The sequence below is a fragment of the Ipomoea nil genome, unplaced genomic scaffold (assembly GCF_001879475.1).
Source record: "Ipomoea nil cultivar Tokyo-kokei standard unplaced genomic scaffold, Asagao_1.1 scaffold1834, whole genome shotgun sequence".
Classification (NCBI taxonomy): domain Eukaryota; kingdom Viridiplantae; phylum Streptophyta; class Magnoliopsida; order Solanales; family Convolvulaceae; genus Ipomoea; species Ipomoea nil.
In genome coordinates, this window is record NW_017618262.1 from 5,092,851 (window position 1) to 5,109,406 (window position 16,556).

At 38.0% G+C, this 16,556-nt stretch overlaps 1 protein-coding gene, 1 long non-coding RNA gene and 1 pseudogene across 2 annotated transcripts; 2 read left to right on the plus strand and 1 right to left on the minus strand.

The window, feature by feature from the left end:
• The first annotated feature begins 5,139 nt into the window (after positions 1 to 5,139).
• Positions 5,140 to 8,537, plus strand: LOC109192889 (uncharacterized mitochondrial protein AtMg00810-like). Its single transcript, XM_019343596.1, has 2 exons — positions 5,140 to 5,805; positions 8,472 to 8,537. Exons 1-2 carry the CDS (start codon positions 5,140 to 5,142, stop codon positions 8,535 to 8,537), a joined length of 732 nt encoding a protein of 243 aa, XP_019199141.1.
• On the minus strand, positions 8,304 to 9,621 carry LOC109192890 (annotated as a pseudogene).
• Positions 9,622 to 12,171: 2,550 nt separating this feature from the next.
• On the plus strand, positions 12,172 to 12,580 carry LOC109192768. The gene is made up of 2 exons (XR_002056151.1): positions 12,172 to 12,336; positions 12,420 to 12,580. It is a non-coding gene; the product is annotated as an uncharacterized LOC109192768 (long non-coding RNA).
• The last annotated feature ends 3,976 nt before the right edge of the window (positions 12,581 to 16,556 follow it).

Below are 16,556 nucleotides of genomic sequence, written 5' to 3' on the forward strand. Positions count from 1 at the left end.
GAAGAAAGAAACACTTAGACGTATACTAAGAGATTACATCTCTGATTATCATGACCCTTCTCTAGACTATTTGTTCTTGTTGACTATGATGAAGAACTTGATAAGGGATATCGTTGCTTAAACGAAAAGGACGCTAAGATCACACAGTTGTGGGAACAACGTTGAACTGTGTCATTGAAGTGGACTGCATCAGAGTTAGCTCTCCAAGTGAAGGGATTTCATTGGACTTCTGTATGCACGGCTCTCCATTTTCAACAATCCACTAAGTTAGTGTAGACTGGGTACTTACCTTGTATGGGGCACTTGGGTGAGATTGCTGTTCTCTACCTTTGTACATTTGATGATTTGTTAGTGGATTGGACGCCTATGTGATCGTCCCCCAGATGTAGATACACACTGTATCGAACTGGGTAAACTTCTTGTGTGTTGTTCCTTTCGCTGTCTTTCTTAGTGTTATCTTTCCGCAAGTTATTTAGTGGTTCAACTATCTGACTGATATCTTTGCTGAATCTGTCAGACTAATTTGTCAGTCTTTTATTTAATACCTTTAAATTGAGAGAATACAAAATTACATTACTAATTCAAGCCAGCATTTGTTGACTTATTTTTGCATTGAATTGCATACGATATTGTATTTATCCACTTCTAAGTCTATATCTGACCGAGGATGTTCTTGTATAATGTTGGATGGAAATTAAACCATCTTGTGATGATTGATGAATATTAAAGTCAAGGCTAAATCACGAGGATAGAAGTTACTTTGATTCATCAATTGAAGCTTCAGAAATTTTCGAACTGTTTGCAGTCCATGGTACTTTCCTTCTCTTACTGTATTGTGTGCTTATATGGTCGTTTTATCAATTCAATTCCTGCCTTCCTCAACCTTTTTATTTGGGATGTTGCTCATGATATACTCATTTATGGTCTTTGGTCTTAGTGAGTTAGTGGTGATTGCTGAAAGCAGGGTATAAGAAGTGAAATGTGTTGCATTTGGTAAACTTGAATTGGATCTGATTTGAACTTTTATTTGGAATCATCTATTCCAATAAGAAAACTAAGTTGTAGGTTTTATCAGTGTTAGGTTCAATCGTTCAAGTATGCACTTGAGCTTCATTCTTCTTGTTCTGGTGGAATATTCTATAGTCATTGAATGGATTATCCATGTTTAACCTTTCCAAAGTAACCACTGGATCAAAATTGAATATTAAATCATCTGATAGATTCATGTTTCAATATCTCCTTGTGTATACCTGACCATCCTTTTGATAATAGCAAAAGTGGAACTTGATCTTAAAGTAGTAGTGAAGGTGATCAAGGGTGACAGTGGAGCGGATTAGATCAAGAAGTGTCTATCTCCACGCCCTTCCTCACTTCTCACTCTTTATTAATCACTAAAAAAAGTCTAGATAACAATGGAATGATTTAATTTAACTGTTATTTTCTGAGAAATAATATGAGTTTTTAGAATGGTTAAGGCCTCTAATGAAAAAAGAGTTGATGTCTTGCAGAAGTACAGGTTATAGAGAAGCCAGCTGAGGCCAAGAAAAAGCCAGCTGAAAAGTAATTTTACTCTCAAATTGCTTATGTTAAGCTCCATGTTACATTGGTTTTAGCCTTTAGGTTCTATTGGATTCATTGTTTATCATGTTTTAATACATGTGTGCAATGCAGGAAAAAAGGCAAGATCTACTGAACCAAAAGCCAAGAAGGAAAAGAAGGCTAAGAATCCCAATGCACCAAAGCGCCCTCCCACTGCATTCTTTGTTTTCATGTACTAGTCTATTCCGTAATGCATTCTTTGTTTTCATGTACTAGTCTATTCCGTAATGTCTCATAGTCTTATACAAACTTATATAACAAAGTTTTGCTTCTGAAAAGTGACAATTTAATCAATGTTTCAGGGAAGAGTTAAGGAAGACTTTCAAGGAGGAAAATCCTGACATCAAGAGTGTTGCTACGGTATGCTCTAATATCCAAGTGTGTTGAAGTTATGGATAATCTTGAAGAGCAATTTATCTGTTTGGTCTTTGTTTGATGTATTATTTCTGCATTTATAACTTTATGTTGCCAAGGAGGGTGGTGAGAAGTGGAAGTCCCTGACAGATGAAGTGAGTATAGTGTTGCCACTATTTGCTATCTTTTACTTTTCCACAATATGTATTGGGTTCCTGATTCTTGTAATCTCAATGCTTTGAGCAGGAGAAGAAGTTTTATATTGTGTTGATAGTATATTTAGTTATGTTTGTGTTCATATATAGCTATTAATATTGGTTTAAATTTGTTGTTGAATAGATAGGTTTAATTTATTAGGACTCTATTATTATTAGTATTCGTTACCTATTGTTACTAGTATTAGTCTTGTATTAGGTTTGCTATTCGCTACTATATATATTCCTGTACAGACTTATTATTTGATTCATTCAGAAATATTATATCTTCATCTGGTATCAGCAGGTTCTTTTTCTCTCTCTGTGGCGCACCTCGGTTCTGATGGCGGTTCTATTGGAAGTTCTGAACGGACTGTTTCTGAGGCTGCGCTTGTGGCACCCCTGCAGTCCGGGGTGTCGTTTTCTTCGGCTCATCACTTCGTTTCCATCAAATTGACATCCCATAATTTTTTGTTTTGGCGCACTCAGCTTCTTCTGTTCCTGGATGGCCAAGGATTATTGGGTTTTGTCGATGGAACGTCTGTGTGTCCCCCGTTTACTCCGATTACGGTACCTTCTGCCGAGGAGGCTGCTGCTGCCGTGTCTTCGTCGGCCGTATCGTCTGCTGCTCGGAGTGCATGGCTTCGTCAAGATAAGGCCGTGCTCTCCTTGTTGATCTCGTCCTTGTCCGACGAGATGATGCATCTTGCCATCGGTAAAACCTCCTCTCGGCGATCGAACAGGTTCTTGGTTCGACGACTCGGGCCCGTGCTCTTCGGTTGGTGGGCGAACTGCAAGGATTGCGGCAGGGGGATGCTTCGATCCCGGATTATCTTGGGCGTGCTCAGGTGCTTATTGAGGATTTGGCACTTGCCGGCCGTTCGGTGACACTAGAAGATCAGAATATGTATATATTCCGGGGCTTGCGGTCCGAATATCGCCCTTTGGTGGCGTCGCTGACGAGGGGTGCTCTGGTGTCTTTACCCGAGTTATCCGATTTTCTTGTTTCGCAGGCCTTTATATGTTCTGATGATGGTGGTGACGTTGCTGCTGCTCCGGTCGCCATAGCGGCTCAGCGAGGTGGAGGTCGCTCGGGCGGGCAGCAGCGTGGCGGCGGCAATCGAGGCCGAGGTCGTGGCAAGGGCCGAGGCCGCGGTCGAGGTGGCGCCGGGGCTGTCCAGTGCCAGATCTGCTCCGGCGAAGGCCACTCGGCCGCTTCGTGCTATCGTCGTTATGATGGCGCTCCGGGGCCGCGGGCACATGTTGCATATTCTGTTGATGATTCGGCTTCGGTTAATCCTCAGCAGTGGTTTCCTGACACTGGTGCGTCGAATCATGCCACTCCGGATCCGTCTTTAATGTCCTCGGCGGTTCCTTATAATGGTCCGGATCATCTTCGTGTTGGTGACGGTAAGTGTTTACCTATTGTTAGTACTGGTTCATCTTCGTTAGCCGCATCTAAAACACTGTTTCGATTGTCTGATGTTCTTCATGTTCCTGGGCTTTCTGTGTCTTTATTGTCTGTGCAACGGTTTGCTCGTGATAATAATGTCTTTTTTGAGTTTCACCCTGATTGTTTCTTTGTGAAGGATCGTTCAACCAGGGAAGTTCTATATAAAGGGCCGGCTTCGGGGGTCTCTATTCTTGGCCTGTCTCTCGTTCAAGTCCCGCTGCGTTTGTGGCCTCTCGAGTCTCCTCCGACGTGTAGCATAGCCGGTTGGGTCATCCTCACCCACGTGTCTTGCGGCAGATTTTAAATTCATGTTCTATTCAGTCTAGTTTTAGTGATACTTTGGAATTGTGTCGTGCTTGTATGCTTGGGAAATCCTCACGGTTTCCCTTGCCTCGTGTCAATACTACTACGTCTCATGTTTTAGAACTTATATATATTGATATTTGGGGCCCAGCGCCTTTTCTTTCCGTCAATGGCTTTCGTTATTTTGTTTTGTTTGTTGATGACTATACGCGCTATGTATGGTTTTATCCTATGCGTTTGAAAACTGATGTGTATGCTATCTTCGAGCAGTTTCGGTCACTAGTTGAGCGTTCATATGGTCGTAAGATTGTCTCTATTCAATCTGATTTAGGGGGAGAGTATAAACGGTTGCACCGTACTTTTGTCTCTTTGGGTATTAATCATAGGCAGTCTTGTGCCTATACCCATGAGCAGAATGGTAGAGTTGAGCGTCGGCATCGTCACGTTGTGGAAACGGGTTTGGCTCTCTTGGCCCAGGCTTCAGTTCCACAACGATATTGGGATTATGCCTTTGAGACTGCGGTCTATCTCATCAATAAGATGCTGACTCGGGTTTTGGATAATGATAGTCCTCATTCTCGGTTGCATCGTTCTAGTCCTTCTTACTCTTTCTTGCGTGTGTTTGGCTGTCGCTGTTATCCTCTGTTACGCCCGTATAATCGTAACAAGTTGCAGTATCGGTCTTCTCCGTGTGTGTTTCTTGGTTATCCGTCTTCGTTTCGTGGCTATCGTTGTTTTGATCCTGCTACTAACAAGGTATTCATTTGCCGTCATGTGCGGTTTGATGAAACCATATTTCCATTTGCTTCTTCTGTCCCCTCTCAGGTCTCTAGCTCTCGCCCGATTGAGCCGTGGGGTGTTGGCGCCGTTCAGGTTGGCGCGAGCTCCGGTGTTTGTTCTGCTGGGCCGGATCCTCGTCCGGAGATGGACACGGATTCCGGGGCTGCTGGTGCTGCTTCTGATTCCCGCACCGAGACTGCCGTGGCTCCAGATGTGGCAGTCTCGGGTGCTCCTAAGGCGCCCAAGCGAGGTCGGCGCACGGTAAAACCGGTTCCACCTCGGTCTCATGTTATGGCGACTCGTTCTTTGGGGCCGACGCAACATGTGGCTCTTATGACTGTTTCGTGACATGGGTGCTCGAAGTTCAAGATTCGTGACATGGGTGCTCCGTCCTTTTTTCTGGGCATTAAGACGGTCTCTCGTGGTGATGGTTTGTTTCTTTCTCAGTAGCGATACATGCGAGATATCTTGAGCCGTGCAGGTATGGTGGACTGCAAGCCGTTGGCTACTCCGGTGCCTGTGACTCGTCCCGTTTCTGAATCGGTGGTTCCTTATGCCGATCCCACGCAGTATCGCAGTCTTGCTGGGGCTCTGCAGTATCTTACTGTCACTCGCCCGGATTTATCTTTTGCTGTGAATCGGGTCTGTCAGCATATGCACTCCCCGACTACTGAGCATTGGGCAATGCTCAAACGTGTTCTGCGGTACGTTAAAGGCACTTTGCATTTTGGTCTGTTTATTCGCCTATCCTCCTCTGTTGCAGTGCATGCTTTTTCGGATTCGGACTGGGCTGGGGACCTCGCTGACAGAAAGTCTACTAGCGGCTTTGCGGTTTTTCTTGGTGACAATCTGATCTCTTGGTCTTGCCGGAAGCAACGTACGGTTGCTCGTTCGTCTACAGAGGCCGAGTACAAGGCACTAGCTGACGTGTCTGCTGAGGTCACCTGGTTGGTTTCTCTATTGCATGAACTTCGGTTGCCGTTGGCAGCTCCTCCCACTCTCTGGTGTGATAATCTGGGTGCAACTTATCTCTGTTCCAACCTGATGTTCCATGCTCGTACGAAACATGTGGAAATTGACTATCACTTTGTTCGTGACAAAGTGGCAAAGAAAGAGTTGCAGGTTAGCTTCATTTCTACTAAGGATCAGCTGGCTGACGTGTTCACTAAAGCTCTCCCTGGTCCGCGTTTCTCTACTCTGTGTGGCAAGCTCAATGTTGTAGCTAGTCCACCTTGTGCTTGAGGGGGAGTATTAGGATTCTATTATTATTAGTATTCGTTACCTATTGTTACTAGTATTAGTCTTGTATTAGGTTTGCTATTCGCTACTATATATATTCCTGTACAGACTTATTATTTGATTCATTCAGAAATATTATATCCTCATCTAATTAGTTGTTATTAGTTTTTTAAATTTGTTGTTGAATATATAGGTTTAATTAGTTATTATTAGTTTTGTAAATTTTTTGTGTGAATTTGGATAATTCGGTTTTATTTTGAGCAAATACCAGGGAAATATTGTATTTTTAAATAATTTTTTTTTAAAAAGAAAGAGTAAAAAAAAAAAAAATACTTTCCGCGAAAAGTATTTAATAATAAATTATTAATTGACTTTCCGAGGCACCTGTCACGCAACAAGTGTCTCGGAAAGTCTGTATTAAAAAAAATAAAAAATGCTTATTTAGCTTTCCGCGACACCTTATGCAGGTGCCTCGGAAAGCTAAACACTTTCAGAGGCTCTGGATTCCGAGTCACCTGTACAGTTGACTCGGAAAGTGTTTTATAGGAGTCTCAGATAACTTTTTTTGTACTAGTGAATTTAAAAAATAAGGAAAAAGTGTCAAATGGGCTCCGTAAGTCAAGTTGATAGTGCAATTGGGTCCCATAAGTGAAAAAAAAAACTTCATTCAAGTCCCCTAAATCTGTAAAATTGTTCAAATTAAGTCAAAGTTTGACTTGTTTATCAGGTTAAATGCATACAGTGTTGACACGTGTCCTTATGTTATTTTTTTATTAAAAATATTATTTATTATAAATTAATTAAAATAATAATAATAATAATAATAATAATAATAATAATAATAATAATAATAATAATAATAATAATAATAATAATAATTAAAAACAAAAAACAAAAAAAAAAAACAACCGTGGCCGTTCCTGCCTCGGCCGTCTTCTAGATATGGACGAGGGCTAAGGCCTTAGCCGCCGCCCTCGTTCCAGACGGAGGGGACTCATCGTTCCAGTCCCCTCCGTCTGGAACGAGGGCGGCGGTGAAGGCCGTAACCCTCGTCCAAATCTAGAAGCCGGCCATGGCCGTCTTCCTTAGACAGCTGTGGCCGGACGACCATGGCTGTCCTTGAAGAAGGAAGATAGCCACCGGCTGTCCGCGGTGGCTGTTTTTTTTTTTTTTTTTTTTGTTTTGTTTTTTTTTTGTTTTTTGTTTTTTGTTTATTTATTTATTTATTTATAAAGTTTTTAATTATTATTTTAATTAATTTATAATAAATAATATTTTTAATAAAAAATCAAATAGGGACACGTGTCAACACTGTATGCATTTAACCTGATAAACAAGTCAATTTAGACTTAATTGAAAAATTTTACCGATTTAGGAGACTTGAGTGAAGCTTTTTTTCACTTAGGGGACCAAATTGTTCTATCCACTTGACTTAGAGGCCAATTTGACACTTTTTCCAAAAAATAAAACTAAAAAGGAGAGTGGTCACCTATTAACAAGCATTTCTTTTATTTTCTTATAACAAAAACTAAAATTAGCAACAACAAAAAATCAATTATTTGTCATCTGCCACTTCACCTTCAATGAAGTCCTTTAAATCGGCAATTATAATATTGCCTATTCAATAGGATCCTATGTATATAGTAATTTTTTATGAATGCAACTACAAGGATACCTTTATATTTTGATTTTGAAAAAAAAAAAAATAGTCACACACCATTGATGACAGCTGATAGCGTTTCAGTTGACGGACAATCAGTGTGACTGTTCGTAAACAAACTAGACATCTATAAATCTATGATTGTCACTAAGTAGCCACATTCATTTGACAAAAGCAACATGGTTGTTTTCTCTCTTTGAACAAGTTCCTAGAGGATTGAAGGAGGCCACCATAACTATTTTTGTAAAATTTGAAACTTTTTATCTAGATAATCATACTCCGTAGTTATTATAGACAACCAATGTAGTGGTTATCTATCAACGGAAGTTACCACTAGCCGTCAACAAAGACATGGTTGCGCTTTTTAATAAAAAATTTACCAAATATCACGTGTAAGCCTAATTAGCGCTACATCATTGGAGACTAAGACTTAATTACACCATTTTATCAATTTAAAAAACTCCATTGAATTATTCTTTTAAAGTTAAAAAGACCTAATTGCATTATCCATTAAACTTAAAAAAGTTTATTTGACATTTTTTAAATGTTTTATTCATTTAAAATGATTCCCACGTTCTAACCAATTCAATAATAGCTATTTGACATTTCTTACATTAAAACAATCTTAAATATGAAAGACAGTGACATAAATAAAATCATTGAAGACATACTTTGTACAAAAGTTTGTTGACACTTGTCATAAATGAAATCATTTGAGACATTTAGCACAAAAGTTTGGTGACACTAATCATAAATCAAATCTTTTGAGATATATTTGATACAAAAGCTTGGGAAAGCAGCACTTTCCTTGCAAGATAGTATTGGAGGAATCATAATGAACTTAAGGTGGAGAATGAGGAAACTTAGAATCATATAGATTATCCTGCAGAGAGATAGCTTGCTAATATCAGCTAAAAGTGAAACTGCAACTTGCCAAGAGGAGGGAACAACATAAATCTAGTATATGGGGATACAAATGTACACCAAACACAGACAACAGATAATTCTATTCCACACAGAAGAAAGCCCCAGTGCCCTTATAAGAGAACTCCACTTATGCATCCAAAACACTTTGATCTTTCCTCACTCAGACAAATTACCATATTGCCAGGATTGAACTCCACTGACCGGGGTCGTCTACATCAATGCTGCCTGAAGCAGACCGATGTTCAGTGTACTTGCCATTGTAGCTGTAAATTTCCAAGTCTCTCCACGGAGTTGGATTAATTTCGTCTGTAAAATCAAACCATCTTGGTGTGTGAACTGATGCCCATTTGCTTCCCGGTTTCTCTTTTCAGCTCTTTGCCTATCTTCCAAACTAAAAAGAACAAAAACTTAAGGCAAATTATCCTAATCACATTTGTATGCATGTGTTGAGTACTCAAAAAAAAAAAAAAAAAAAAACCAAGGAAGGTTAACAAACCTGCTTTTTTCAGCACCTACTTTGGAGATATCGCCCATTTCAAGTGCAGCTCTATCAGGGCGCAAACGAGAATCAGATGCTAATAACTTTTTTGGAGCAGTATCAAAGCTGTTGATTTTGTGAGCAAAGTGAGTGTACTGAAATTTACCATTTTCTGGAATAGGGGCTACTCGCCAAACCTACACAGAATTCATGAGGCCAGGCCATATATTGCCTGTGTTATCTTACACAACTGAACAATCATCATATTAACAGTGACACAATCCAGGTTATCTAAGAGATCAAAACATCATAATTACTTCATACCAATGCCCTTTACCCACTTTATTTATGTTGTTCGTCCAGTGAAATTATATCACAAATCAATTCTACAAGCTTTTTTCCTACTTTTATAACAATGAGATACTGTGCACACAAAGAATCTGAACAATGAGAGAGGAAGCAAGTTAACCTCCTTAAGTTCTGTGCCGGGAAGAGGCTCGCCTTCCATGTCACATTGTTGATAACTCATTGATTCATTCCATTTTCCAGTCATCAGTATTTTTGGTTCCTCATCAGCATTATAAACATATCCATCAACCTCATATCGACCAGCCCTGAGCCCAAAGATGCATAGTCAGTTAGGCATACTAGAACCAAAGGTATTAACTTTTTACCTCATAAAAACTGGAGAAATAACACTACCACTGAAAGAAAAAAAAAAAAAAAAACAATAGGGCTGAGCAAAGAGAGCACAATCTCCAAACTCTCCTATTATGTCGTCCAGAAGAAGCAATGGTTCCCAGAAAATCATAAACAATTAAGTGCAAGCATAGTCGTTAAGTAAGATAAAAGCAAATTGCACATCATCATAGGGAAAAAGACTAGAATGTGTAGAAATGGTTGAGAATTAGCCAAAATATGTATTGACTTTTTTTTTGACAGAAATATGCAAAACTCTATTGAGAGTTGCGTTTTTGAACGTATTTCATCCGTATTTTTTTTTTTGTTAAATACATAAAACGCAACTGGTGGTTGCGTTTTTCGTATTGAATACGGAAAACGCATCTCCCACTACAAGAAAAATGCACATAGACAACGGTTATTAACCGTTGTCGTAGGGGTATAATTTCTGTTGTTGAAGCCAGTGTTGTTGTAAGTCCCGCGCATAGACAACGGTTTTTTAACCGTTGTCTTTTCTAGAAACAACAACGGTTTTTTAACCGTTGTCTATTCAGTGTTGTTGAAGCCGGTGTTGTTGTAAGTCACGCACATAGACAACGGTTAATAACCGTTGTCTTTTCTAGAAACGACAATGGTTTTTTAACCGTTGTCTATTAAGTGTTGTTGAAACCGGTATTGTTAAAAGTCACGCACATAGACAACGGTTATTAACCGTTGTCTTTTCTATAAACAACAACGGTTTTTTAACCGTTGTCTATTAAGTGTTGTTGAAGCCGGTGTTGTTAAAAGTCACGCACATAGACAACAGTTATTAACCGTTGTCTTTTCTACCAACGACAACGGTTTTTTAACCGTTGTCTATTAAGTGTTGTTGAAACCGGTGTTGTTAAAAGTCACGCACATAGACAACGGTTATAAACCGTTGTCTTTTTTACCAACAACAACGGTTTTTTAACCGTTGTCTATTAAGTGTTGTTGAAATCGGTGTTGTTAAAAGTCACGCACATAGACAACGGTTATTAACTGTTGTCTTTTCTACCAACGACAACGGTTTTTTAACCGTTGTCTTTTAAGCGTTGTTGAAACCAGTGTTGTTAAAAGTCACATACATAGACAACGGTTTTTAACTGTTGTCTTTTCTTTAAAAGACAACAGTTATAAATTGTTGTCTATTGTGTGTTGTTGAAATCGCTTTTGTCACACCCATAAACTGTTGTCTTTTGTAGAAAAGTCAACGGTTTCTAACTGTTGTCTATTGTAAAATAGACAACGGTTTTTAACCGTTTTTCAACTGCTTAAATTATAATCATATAAAAAAAAACAATTTATCCATTCACCATATGTTTCAAAGTGTAGTTACATAATTGTGCACAAGCTAATAAGGTTCAAAATAACAAGTCAAAAGACTTCCATGACCAATTCTAATTATCATCCAAGTCATAATACTACTACACAAAAAATAATTCCCCGAACCAATTCAAGTCCAAATAATCACAACGTTCTAATGACCAAATCATACCTACTCTATATGACTTGATAGAATATCGGCCCATTCAGAACGCACCATATCAATAACCGCTCTGTCATAATCAACTTGTTGAAACTACATGTAAAAAGTAAGAAAATAAATTAGTATAGATATAAATAATTTGCAATGAAATGCAAAATAAGTTAGGAGTAATTCGGAAAGCTCTCCAATCTGGAAGGTTATAGTACAGAAAAGCTAGATAGGAAACACTAAAATGGCAACTTGCTAGACAGGAAACTAAAATGGCATACTAGAGTCTATTCATGTAGAGTAAAATCAATGCATTGGCAATACAAATCTCTTCCTCAAGGCCCAAGCAAAACAAAACACATCCTCTATATAATGCCACTGCAACCAAGAACTTGACAATCTGGATTGATGAGAATCCTAATTTGCTCTTTAACTGTATGCAAATACTATCAAGTCAAATAGGCTCTATACCAAAGTTGGTTGACTTGTTTCTATATTCTGCCATATTTCCATGAAAAAGATCAAATCTTTGTAATTGAGTGTTTATAAGCCGGCCGGATTTTGACACTTAACACCAAACCACAAAGATTAAGCACACTTTAGTTTATAAGACAAACATGATTAAATAAAAGCTTCACATTATATTTCTGCCATAGCACCATACATTAAGATAAAATTAAGACTTCTTGAACGATACTACATTGAAGTGCAAAATCAAACCAACAAAGAGAACTATATTGCAGTAAAATACTTGGACTATACTATTTTGTGTACTTTGAACCTGCAGATATACTATTGTAGGTTTCCCTTAAGGAAAAGTTTCTTCTTGATGTGTCTTTGTAGATGATACTTATCCACTTCTACTGCTCCCAGTTACCCACTGATAGTTGATAAACAACAGGTTTTCTTATTACTGCCCTCAACTTAGTTAAGTGTTATCTACATTAGTTGAGATTATTCATTAAATACTTACTATGTTCTGTATAGGCGGTTTGTTTGGATGCTTGCAAGAAGCTCCATGAGATAGGAACATTTACTGATATGCTCTTGCCAGATAAGGGAAGTGGCACAGAATCTGAAAAGGTTGAGGAAAATGATGAAGGTGATCCCCTTCCTGGAACTGCCAGGCATAGGGAGTTTTATCCTGAAGGTGTAGCTGACATTCTCCGGGTTAGTTTCACTTAGTTTTGTTTTTTTGCTTTTTGCTTTTTGCTTTTTGTTTCTGTTTTTCCTTGTTTGACACTTCTGAACAGGTATTGGCCAAAATAATTAGGTGGTAGAAATTGAAGGGGAAGAAGAAAACCCCACAGGATCATTTTCTGATGCTCATGATGTGTGATGACTTAATAAGATCTATTGTAATTACTTGCAAAGCAGACACAATTGTCTATATAGTATTTTTCTTGTAGGTGAAGTCATTTTTTTCTAGTGAATTCTTTTTTTAGGTCCATGCAAATGAAATTAAATGTATTCCAAAGTTCCAAAGGGTCTAAAGTTGCAACTTGCAGCTCAATGACAAGTTTCTTATGCAGCACTTTGCACTTTGACAAATAAACAACTCGAATACAATGCGAAAAAAATCAAATATCACAGTTTGGTGCAGAGTTTAAATTACAAGGTTCTTTATTTTGTAGTTTAAATTTATTTGTTATAGTAAAAATCATTAAACAGATGATATGAAGAACAAAGTTGTCTCTCATTCTCAAAGACTTAAAGTGTATATATACACACGATGAAGCTAGAATAGGAAAGGAAGCACTAGCTCATGAAAAAAGGATTCGAAAAGAACTTGAGAAACAGGATCTTTTAAGGAGAAAGGTATATTTTTATGTTCCTTCAAACCTTTGGATTTTATTATTATTATTTTATTATTTATTATTATTATTATTATTTTTTTGCAACTACTTTCTGCAATTTTACTTTTGAAATCTGAAACAATTTTCTTTTCTCACTTAAGAGGGAAGAACAAGTGAAAAAGGAAATGGAAAGACTGGATCGTGAGAGAAGGAAAGAAGAACAAAGGCTAATGCGTGAACAACAGAGGAAGGAAGAGAGGTTTCAACGTGAGGAAAAGCGTGAAATGGAAACACGAGAGAAATTTTTGCAGAGAGAGCTTTTGAGGGTATGTTTGAGGGCGGTTTTATTTTAGTTTCTCTCCTTAAACTTCTGCTATATTCAGTGGCTGATAGCTACCATATTTCTTGTATATTGAGTCCAGGCTGAGAGGAAAAGACAGAAAGAAGAGCTTCGCAAAGAGAGGGAAGCAGCAAAACAGAAGGCTGCTATGGAGAGGGCAGCAGCACGGAAATTTGCTAAAGAAACCATGGAGTTAATTCATTTGTTTACACATTATCAAAATATACATGTTTGTTTGACTAAAAAGAGCATAGCAGATTACAAAGTAACCAGTTGAGGAAGCATAACTAGGACAGCAAGGCTATGAAGCCATGTGTTGTAGAAAATTTAGGGAATAAGAAAATTCAACGATCAAGAACAAGCAAAAGATTGCAACATCACTGTCACTGTATCAAGCACGGATCCTCAGAGTTTCTAGTGAAGAGTTAATGAGTAATTGCAAAAATTATTATGCAATAGCCAATAGAAAAAGCAAGCAAGGAGTTGATAATCAATCAAGGATATGCAAACAACTGAAACACAAAACACACCTAGTAATATATACTTGTATACACCTGGTAATACAGAGTTGTATAAAGAAGACAAGGATTTTGGTTTAAAAATTGCATAATATCTAATACTCCATAGCCAAGTTCGGTTGTGAGGGAGTTGGAAAAATTACTGCAAAAACTATTGTCAGTACAAAACAGAAGAGACAAGGAAGCAATAATTTGATTATCAATCTGGGATATGTAAACAACTCAAACACAACATAATACTAGCAATATAGACTTGTATACCGACAAGGATTTTTGGTAAAAAGAAAACATGTAGTATCTAAATGCCAAGCCAGGGGGAATCAGAACTTGGAACATCAACCTTGATGAGCTGAAATCTTATATTCATGGTGGATGATACACTCTGAAGATAGATGACATGAAAAATATGCACAACTGTGTATCACAGAGACATAGACAGACCTCCAACATAGTATCATAAGAAACAACAGGGAAACTCAGGACAAAGTTCACATCATCAGTGTCCTTTGACTCCCTTCATATGGATAAAACACCCCAAACAACTACAGCCTATTCAAGCAATTCAACACTATAAAATTTCCAGGAGTAGTCCACATATTTCAAGGTTTCTTCAGGTAAAGAAACCCAAACAGAACCATCCACTGATTCATATATAATATAGACACACACACTGTATTAAAAGCTTTTAACTAAAGAAAGCTCAAAACTGCAAATTCAAACTTTCAAAGAAGACATTTTAATATTTCTACCTCACGCAAAGCTCAAGGTAATACAATTAATTTAGGGAGTAAGAAAATTCACAACCTAATAATCCAACAATTAATCTAGGGTTTAGGACTAACCTGTAGGTTTGTGATGGGGAATCCAACGGTGGAAGAGTAGGGAGGAGGAGATGGCGGTAGAGGAGGGAAGAGGTGTAGGTTGAGAGCGACGCTGACGGGAGACGGCGGCGCAGCTGACCGCGGAGGGCTTCTGTGTTGTCGACGGCGACGTGGACTCAGCGACGGCGACTGCGGAGAGCTTCTCTGTTGTCGACTTCCACCCAGGCTCAGCGACGGCGACTGTGGAGAGCTTCTCTATTGTCGACTTCCACCCAGGCTCAGCGACGGCGACTGCGGAGAGTGGCGGTCGGCGGAGTTTGATGGAGTTGTATCTGAACGAGTTGTTGTCTGATATGAGAGGGAAATTTTGTCTGTGCGAGTTGTTGTCTGATCGGAGAGTGGCGGTCGGCGGAGTTGTTGTGCGAATTTTTGTCTTAGAGGGAAAGACAAAAATTTCATTCCCAATTTTGTTTTAGAGGGAAATTTTGTCTTAGAGGGAAATTTTATCTTAGCTTAGAGGGAAATTTTGTAACAAAATTTTAGTTTAATTAATTACTTGGGTCGCTACATCCGGTTAATTAAAATAGTTCCGGGTATATAGGTACAAAACACGAGATTCATAGATTTCTATAATGTAGTTAGATTCATAATAATTTCTATATAGTATATTTCTAATTTAAATACAGTTGTATAGATTAATAATTTCTATACAGTAAATTCATAATTTCTATACTGCAGATTCATAATTTCTGTATTGTTGATTGATAATTTCTAAACTGTATAGTTATCAACAATTGGAAATATGCATTTCAATTCAAAAATTATGAATATATAGTTTGGTATTTATGAACATAAAGCTAATTAAGATCGCGGCAAAAGAAATGGGATATAGCTAACTGTACAGCATCGATCAACTACTCTTTCATATTCATTCTCAATGTGTCCCAGGCATGCCGGAAGGGTCGATTACCAACATATAGCTAACCTTGTTAGTCATGCGCTAGCCGGAAGGGTCGATTACCAACATAGCTAACCATGTTAGTCATGCGCTAGTCGGAAGGGTCGATTACCAACATATAGCTAACATTGACAGTCACTAGCCGGAAGGGTCGATTACCAACATATAGCTAACCTTGTTAGTCATGCGCTAGCCAGAAGAGTCGATTACCAACCTCGGCCCCTATCATACCGCCCGTAACCCTACACATCATACCGCACCATTATTGTTTTTTATACTTGATAATTATTATTGTTTTTTAATTCCTAGATTGGTCTTAATTGTAATATAATTAAAAATAAAACTTTAATAATGAATTATTTTGAAATTTTGGTGAATAATTTTATATATTTAAATATGAACGAAAATAGAACTATTAAATTAACTTTTGAATTGTATTCTTTCTTTGTTAAATTATAGGTAAAAGATAAGGTGTAACACTTTAATACATAAGAGTTGGTGTGGCTTGGTGGATTTAGTTTTGTTTGTTATGTTATGTTAAAGGTCTTGGGTTCTATCCTTCGTGGTGGTATTCTTAACCTATTTTATACAATCATTGTCTTGGTTCTTAAAGACAACACATAAACAAACTGGTAATATACTAGATGTTGCACTCAAGTACACAAGTGTTGGTGTGTCTTGGTGGATTTAGTTTAGTTTACTATGTTAGAGGTCTCAAGTTTTATTCTTTTTGGGGGGAATTCTTCAACTATTTTCTAAAATTGTTGTTTTGGTTTTCACAAACAAAACAGAAGGAACCCAGTTATATACCAGATGTTGCACCTTTAGAAATAAGAGTTGTTGTTGCTTAGTTGGTTAGACTGCTTGCTTGTTAAGTTTGAGGTCATAGGTTCGACTCTTGTTGTTAACATCCTAGTTTTTATTTTATATACCTGTTAAATAATAATGCGCAAAGAC

Bases quoted from the DNA above. Each gene is read 5' to 3' on its own strand.
- LOC109192889 (XM_019343596.1), top strand. From the start codon at position 5,140: ATGCGAGATATCTTGAGCCGTGCAGGTATGGTGGACTGCAAGCCGTTG. The intron at 5,806-8,471 runs GTTAGCTTCATT...ATTATCCTGCAG, and splicing joins TGGCAAAGAAAGAGTTGCAG to AGAGATAGCTTGCTAATATC.